This window comes from Oryzias melastigma, linkage group LG20 (assembly GCF_002922805.2).
Source record: "Oryzias melastigma strain HK-1 linkage group LG20, ASM292280v2, whole genome shotgun sequence".
Taxonomy (NCBI): Eukaryota; Metazoa; Chordata; class Actinopteri; order Beloniformes; family Adrianichthyidae; genus Oryzias; species Oryzias melastigma.
Genome location: NC_050531.1, coordinates 21,588,850 through 21,597,285, shown reverse-complemented (window position 1 = coordinate 21,597,285; position 8,436 = coordinate 21,588,850). Strand labels below are relative to the sequence as shown.

The window sequence follows — 8,436 nt, the reverse complement described above, 5'->3', positions numbered from 1 at the left end:
TTTTTGTGTAAAATGGGCCCCTAGTGGTTACCGAGTGAAATGATCCAGCTTCAGTAGGTTTTGTGGGTTATTTTTACCTAAAAAGAACTCATAATGTGATAGATTGTCCATCAATAACAGCGTGTCAATTTGAATCAGCTGATTGTCTGTTTCATCAGGAAGTACGAATCCTGGTTACATGGCCCCAAATGTATCTCAAATGCTAAGGAACCGACATTGGAAAAGCTCTTTCTCAGACACACATCACAGTTTCTTTTCTTACTGTTTGTGTTGGAGCTGGTGCTGGTTGGGTTCTACAGGAGTTCTGTCCTAAAGCATGGCTGAACGTCTTCATGTTGCTGTTACCATGGTTGTCTCAGAGCCCGTGAAGAACAATGCAGCTGTCTAAGGTGCTCGTGTGTTCACTGTGAGGTTGTGAAGACGTCAGAGACCTGAATTCCTGAGCCTCCAGGATGAACGGAGAGCGTAGCAACAAAAACAAACCTGATCCCCTTAATGCTGCTCAGGTTCTCCGTGTGTCACCAAAGCAATTGTGATTGTGGATCTTCTCAGAGAGCTGTGACCCCCTGTGAAGCTTGCACTGCTCTGACAGACTGATAACAGCCGGGTCACTAGACACCAAGAGAACAAGCTGAGAAGAGCTTCTTGCTGCAGCAGCTTCTCTGAGAGAAAACAGAAAACCTGGATCTCCTGCCAGCAGGTCTGTGGAAGGTGGAACCATCTTCATCTTCAGAAAAATCTGGTTGTGAAGCTTCATTTGGGAAAAAAAGCTCAAATGAGGAGTAGAGTGGATTCCTGACATCCTGTTTTACACACATCTGCACTATTTTTAGCCCTCTTTGCTTAGTTATGACCTAGCAGATGTGAGGGCTGCGACCGGAGCAGCTGTGCCCGACTTTAAAATCCTCAGCCGACTGTTGGCCCGGATTGTTTTCAGTCGTACCTCTTTCATCCTGCAGCCACTGCGCACAGGCACAATGTGACATTCTGCTCCACCACCCAAACACAACAAGCTGAGCTGCAGCAGAAGCCAGGGATTCTCTGCAAAACAGACCAGAAGGCAGCATGGCAAAAAATAAATAAATAAAAAAGGTAACAGATTATACTAAATGTAGCAGCCAGAAGAGGGAGGTAGCAGAGCAGCAGAAGCATCCTCTGGATTGATTTAAAATAAGGAGCCTGTCTAAAAGAGAACCCATGAATGCAACAGAGCTGATCACACAAAGATTTTTAGGCAGATTTGACGGTTCATTCTTTTATTTACATCAGTAAAACCATGCAGAGTTTGTGAAATCAACCCTAAAGAACTATAGCTATTGCTATAGCTATAACTATCAGTCCTTCATTCGAAAACCACAGTGTGAAAAATAATGCAGTTTTAATACACTTCTGGTAAGGTTTAGGGATAAGATTTGAATGGGATGAGTTTGGGTTAGTTTGCAAAATATCAATCAAAGACTAAGTAAATACACATTATCTAATGATTTAAGACTTGATTTAAGGTACAAGCTGTATGAAAAGTGCTTAGGATATAAAGCTATTTTCTTAACTGACTGATTAACATAAATATTTAGAGATATTTATGTTCTCTATATCTTTCATTCAGAGAGGCATTGGGTACCATTTTTTTTGTCTTCCGTATGAGCTAAACCCTGAATATGAGCCCAGCCTTAGAGTGGACCATAGACTGTAGAATCAGTGGACAGCTCAACCCCTGGGGTTCCAAACAGAAGGTTACTGCTGGCTACAAGTAGCAAAAATCCCAGACTTCTATTGAAAAATAGGCAATTATTACTATTTCTATTAATCAGAATAACCATTCTTGCTTTGAAACATTTTTCACATCTAAATTCTTATCCTCGTTTTTTTTTAAGATATTTTTTCTTTATCGCAAATTATAAACTGACCAATCAGTTTCTTCAACAAAAGCATGCGGAGCCCGTTGGCCCCACCTCGAACTTTTATGGAAGTCATGTGGAATTCGAACAAACTCACTCGTTACTGGTAACTTTCGTTGCCCTAAAAACATGACTGAGGCCGACTTGGACCAATCACTGTCATCTGGCTCCAAATGGCGGCACCCGAAATGCAGAGAAATGTCCACGGATTTGGCCTCACATTGCAAGAGCCGGAGGAAAGGCATTTTCTATGGATGACGTCAAACCCCGCTTCGTCCAGTAATAATATATTTCTATGGAGTGGACACTATCATTAGCTCACTGACAGTTTGTCAATGACTGTTTCAAATATCAGAGCTCATTGAGGAACTCTAACTGAAAGAACCTGACCTTGGTGAGGATATTCAGATTAAAGCATTGAGGTTGCCTAAAGTTTCAAGCAAACATGATCTCAGATCAAAAATACATTGTACATTTGTCTTCAAGGTGGCGCAGTGGTTAGCGCTCTTGCCTCACAGCGAGAAGGCCCCGGTTCGACTCCCAGCTGGGACCTTTCTGTGTGGAGTTTGCATGCTCTCCCCGTGCATGCGTGGGTTTTCACCGGGGACTCCGGCTTCCTCCCACCGTCCAAAAACATGCTTCATAGGTTAATTGGTGACTCTAAATTGCCCCTAGGTGTGACTGTGAGAGTGAATGGGTGTGTGATTGAGGCCCTGAGACAGACTGGCGACCTGTCCAGGGTGAACCCCGCCTTCGCCCATCAGCAGCCGGGTTAGGCTCCGGCACCCCCGCGAGGGACACAGCGGTCAGGAAAATGGATGGATGTCTTGAATGTTGTATCACTCCTTGCGGGCTCCTTGCTTGCAGCCTGACTGTTAGAATTTAGGAAATAAGACAATCACACGGTAGTTTGAGTAGAAATCCTAAAAGGGGCCCATGTATCTCCTGCTCACCCCATCTGCACAACATTGCAGTCAGTAATTGGGCCAGTACTTACATCTCACTAACCACTGGAGTGTGGATTAAAGTGCACCATGTGACAGCATCTCTCGTACGTCATAAACGAGTGTAACTTACATCATCCTTACAAATACTTCACAATACACTTACCACAAACACAACAATAGCACATTCTGTTTTCATGACCCCCTTTTAAAGTAGCTAGACAAGTTTCAAGGGAACTGCAAGACATACCTCTTAAGATGTAGCCGATTGTCCCAGACTAGACAAAAACCTGCAGCAGATGCTGCGAGTTACGACTTAAGGGAGTGTTTTTTCACCTTTTTTGAGACAAAGTTCTCTTTTTTCCTGAGCAAGACTCACAAGGCACACTAACAACCAAAAATACAAAAGAGAAACTCTATAGTCTGTATTGCTGTACAGTCCCTACACAATCTCGCATGCATTTTGTATAATATTTAAGGCACAAAAATTTTGAAGTTGCAGATGTTTTTCATAAAAGTTGCCAAAGTTTTATATAATATTGTTGTAACTAAATTCATTGAAAACTAGTTTTCCCTCCAGTTGATTAAAATGCAATTTAATATAACCTCACAACAAAAGAAATAAAATGACATTCTTTCCAGCACATGTAAATATTTAATTTACACCTCAAAGAATCACAGATTCTTTACTTTCATTTTACTACATGGGTGAAACCACATTCATGACTCCGGCCGATTATAGTGCAAATATGGCAAGAAAAATTGTGGTACACAAGTATACCTTGAACTTGTTATCCTCTGGAGTATAGCACAAATTTAACACAAAATATAAATAGAACACTGTTGTGAAGATGTGTTTGTCCATGAAAAGGGAATGTAGAAACAGGGAGGGGAGAGTTCAGCAGTCTTACTGCTTCTGGGAAAAAGCTGTTTGTGAGTCTGGTGGTCCTGATCTTAATGCACTGTAGCCTCCTGCCTGAGGGGAGCAGAGAGAAGTGTTGTGAGTGGGGTCTTTCAGGAGGCAGGAGACTCGTTTCCTACATCTTGCTGCCTAAGTGTTGGCGGTGGTCTGCAGGGTGCATCCCACAGTCCTCTGTGCATCTCTGATTAACCTGTGCAGAGCTTTCCTCTCTGCTGCTGCCAGGCCACACCATGATGTAAGATGGCAGAACGTTCTCCGCCACCTTTACAAGGATGTCAGGACTCACTGGGCGCCCCATCCAAGGCCGCCTTAAGCTACTTAGAAAATAGAGGTGATGATGTGCCTTGCTGATCCGTTAGGAAGTGTTGGTGGTCCATGTGAGGTCATTGGAGATGTGCAAGTACATACCTGAAGCTGGAAACTATTTTCACTGCGGTCCCTCTGATGTGCTGGGGAGGAGGGAGATGTCTGTCTCCTCTGAAGTCCATGATCATCTCTTTGGTCTTCTTCACATTGATGCAAAGGTTGTTGTCTCTGAACCGCTGAGCAGTCATGTGTGAGCGTGGTGAAAAGAAGGAAGTTGGCACAGCCCTGGGAGGAACCTGTGCTGAGGGTGATTGATGGAAGAGGAGGACATGTTGCTCTGTCAGGAAGTCCAGACCCAGTTGCAGAGAGTCAAGCTCTGTCTTAGTGTGGATGAGGGTTTGTGGGATGATCGTACTGAAGGCTGAGGTGCAGTTCACAATGAGAAACCGAATGTATGAGTTCTTGTTCTTTATTATTTAACAAGACACACAAAGGCCCAATCTGAATTCTTCCCATCTCCCTATCCATTTGAAGGGACATTTTTAGTGCAAGTGTGCCCGTAATCTTTTTTTTTAATTCCACCCTCCAAGCGGAGGGAAACAAAGTCCTCCGTTGCAAGGGTAAACCGCGTCACGCTGAGAAGTGTTTTCTTCACGTGGGTGCGCTCTGAACCACAGACGTTTATATTTAAATGTAAGTAATGACTTTTTGTTGTAGCATGACTTTTTTAAAGTTCTAAAGCCGCTGTTATGTATATTTGAGCGCTGGAAGGCCCACGCTAAAGCTAGTGGACTGGCAACTATTGGTGACGTCATTGAATGAAAGTGACAGTCGAAATATGGGACACTATTTTTTCATAACTCTCTATTTGGAGGGCTAAATGAAGAGGAAAGGAGAAGGGAAGAGTTTGGATTAGGCCAAGGAATCTGAAAATCTCCCTCTGCACTGTTCAGTGGCAGATATTTATTTCTTAGTCACACTGGTTGAAGATTTGGCTAAAGAGTCCATTTTAGGTTAGTGAATCTGATCAAATCGGATTGTTCAGAACAAACCAATATCGACTATCAGTTATATTGGCAACCACAAATTATGATATGTATAGTGAATAATGAATTATGATATGAAAAGAATTGTTGTTAAAATGAATCGTTACACCCCGAACAAACATAGGCAGGTTTAACAAAATCTCAACATTTAGAGCAGCAGCCCAAAATATTTAATTAGAACCCAGATAAGACAAGTTTTTAGGTTCCTCAACAGGAGAGGATCAAATATTCACAAAACAAAAGCTGTGAACTCAAGCTTTCTAAATGTGAACTGATCTTTGTTTTTGTTACACACCAAAAACTATGAAAAACTTGAGGTTGTGTAAACTTTTTTATTATGTCTTCTAAACTAGGAGACCTTCCGATGTATTTAGATGTAGATGTGGTCTTCCTGACAGACACGAACATGAGGATCCGAGGCCAAACATCACCCTCATGGGTTATCATAATGGTTCACTTTTTTCATTTTATTTACTTATTTACTACTTTTATTTTAAAGCAGAGCTTTTCTCTGAAGTGAAAGGGTCAATGATGAGGGAGGGAGGTGTTGAGGTGCTCTATACAATTTTATTGAATGCAGTGAAACATATGCTCCTCTAGAGGGCACTATTGCCTCATGTTGCAGAGCATCTGTCTTTACATTTCGGCATCCTTGTTCTTCCCCGCCCCCCCCCCAGCCCAAAGCAAGTCCTCACCTCCCCCGGCTCCCCCTCCTGCTTCCCCTTCCAGCAGGGAGGAGGTGGCTGTGTTCCAGCTACAGACTTACCTGACGGAGCCGCGGCGTCCGGAGAGCAGGAGGCTGCGCTCTTATTCCTCCCCACCCGACCCCGGACATCGCTACGACCTCCCAACCTCCTCACTCACCTGCTGCCAGCCGCCTCAAGCCCCGCCCACTCCTGCGTCTCCTCCAATCAGCACTCAGGTGAGTAGGCTGGTGTGTGTGCTCATGTGTTAGAACTTCAAGAGGAAAAGGAAGATGAAAGTTGATGAAACCTTAATGTTCTAAGATGATGATACACTTGATAATATCAGATCACTCCACTGGTTTCATACGCTTTGAATTGTACTACATTATAAATATGTATTTTTAAAAATGACTGTAAACTGAAGAGATTTTATGGATTTGGTCTTGATAACTCACACTTTAGGTTCAATATGGTTGATACAGAAACTCACCAATAGTTGCACCTGTAATCTTCCTGCTGAAAGGGTACAGGTGTGCTCAGAATCCAGCAGGCATCCTCACTGCCTATTAAAAAAATCTTTTGAGGGCATCATTAGAATCTCTGCTCATACTGTGCTTTACTGTTATGACACATTCTCTTTCTTTTTTTTCTTTTTTTTTACCTTTAATTTAACTGTTAGCTTTTAACTTTTCATCTTTTAATATGTCTCTGCATGGAGAGACAGCATCAGCTGACTCAGAAGCAGCCAGAAAAAATTGCGGAGAATATTATCACCCTTAGCAAGTGTTAATTGTTTGATTTAGAAGGAAGCACACACTCCTGATTTTGAGGTAGCCTACAGAGAGACAGCCCTCATCTGCGTCATAATGTATGCAGTCGCTGCGGCTGCTGTACAGTCTTTTGCTCTGAAAAAAAATAATAATAATAAAACTCTTTATGTTTAGCATCAATCCAATTATCTTTAATAAATTCTTTGCAAAGCATGATCAGAGTTTTTTAGATGAGTATGGATGGACCGGTAACAGACATTCTTCGGCTGCAGGGGTATTTGTGGATTCCTCCAGGGGGGATATTGCTCCTTTCTTATTTCCTTTTGTCCAATCTGGTGCCCAACAGTTATTAACTATGATTAGCCTCCAGCATGATTCAATTCCTCAGGCCCGATTGCTACCAAAACGGCGGCGCCTTGAGGGGGACGACTCCGTGTGACATAAGCTCTTGGAGCTCTATAGATGTAACACGGTGGCACAAAGATCACTGGGTAGTTCATTAGTTGTGTCCGAATTCCCCCCTCTAATCCCTATATAGTGCACTATATAGTGCATTCACCATGTTTAGGGCTGTCCGAATCTACTAATTCCAAAATAGAGTGCACTGGAGACTTCCCAGAAGTCTTTGGAAAAAACTAGCGTACATCGATGGTCACTAGATTAGTGGATATAGAGCACAATGCATCGCGGTCGAACAATTTCAAACAAAATAACATGTTTAAATGTAATATTTGAATAAACCAACCACATTTTTATATCTGGTGTAAAAATTGCCCTTTAAATCCAGAGCACGAAATGGTTCACTATTTAGTTTTTTTTTTTTCTGTAGTTAGGAGAGAATTCAGACAAAGCCATAATTTTTAATGTATTTTCACAACCTTCAAAGGCTTTATTTTTTATAGAGTTATTTGGGGTATTTAGATGTTTTGTTGTATCCTTATTTTACCTTTGATTGTAAATTATTTTTTTAATGTAACAATATGGATAAAAGTGGAGAATTAATGTCTTTAATAGTTGAAAATATTAGTGATTCGACTTCCGGTTCGATAACCGGAAGTTATTTCTTTTCATAGGAGAATAGCAAAAGCCATGTTTTTATTTTGAAATCCGCCACCGGAAGACAATCATGTTAGCTCCGACAGCTTGTTAGAAAGCCAAGCGGCGGGCCGAAGCGACTTTTACCGAGAGCAGACGAGCGTTCAGCGGCGTCAAAGCTCATTTCGATGCTCTGAGGTGTAAGATGAAGCCGTGAAGGAGCGTTTCATCCCCCGAAAGCTGCGTTTGGCAGCAGAGGCCAATGAACGGCGACTGTCGGGTAGGTGCCGGCTGACGCTCACACCGTGCAGGACGTTGCTGCCCCCGCGGGACCGCATCCCGGATCAGACGGGTACCGGAGGACCCAGTGATCCGGAGATGACAGCAGGCCGCGCGCTCACTCTGGCCGTTGATTTTCTTAAGCTTTAATGTTCACGTGCGAGATGTTTTAGTCCCGGCCCTGATTTGAGCAGGTGTGCCTTGCTGCGTCACACCTAACGGTCCTGACAGCTGAGGATGCGCGTGCGTGTTTGATGCACGCTACTGACAGGTCAGACTCCTGACTGATCCACGCATGCGCATCAATTATCTGAATCACTTAGTTCAGTATTTAAAAAATATTCAGCAATGCATCACATCCATCCATCCATCCATCCATCCATCCATCCATCCATCTATGCGTCCGTCCATCCATCCATCCATCCATCCATCCATCCATCCATCCATCCATCCATCCATCCATCCATCCATCCAACCATCTATGCATCCAACCATCTATCGATCCATCCATCTATGCATCCATCCATCCATCCATCTATGCATCCATCCA

At 42.9% G+C, this 8,436-nt stretch overlaps 1 protein-coding gene across 4 annotated transcripts in view; it reads left to right on the top strand.

Annotated features, from left to right (window-relative positions):
* The window catches only part of LOC112151143 (5'-AMP-activated protein kinase subunit gamma-1), a 33,650-nt gene that overhangs the window by 12,436 nt on the left and 12,778 nt on the right, over positions 1-8,436 (top strand). For 2 of the 4 annotated variants that reach the window (XM_036217460.1, XM_036217459.1), the window contains one exon: positions 5,794-6,038. In XM_036217460.1, coding sequence (XP_036073353.1) covers positions 5,794-6,038 — 245 coding nt within the window. Of the gene's footprint in view, positions 1-5,793; positions 6,039-7,666; positions 8,158-8,436 lie in introns of those variants that run through there. The other 2 variants (XM_024279839.2, XM_024279840.2) reach the window with 2 other exon arrangements.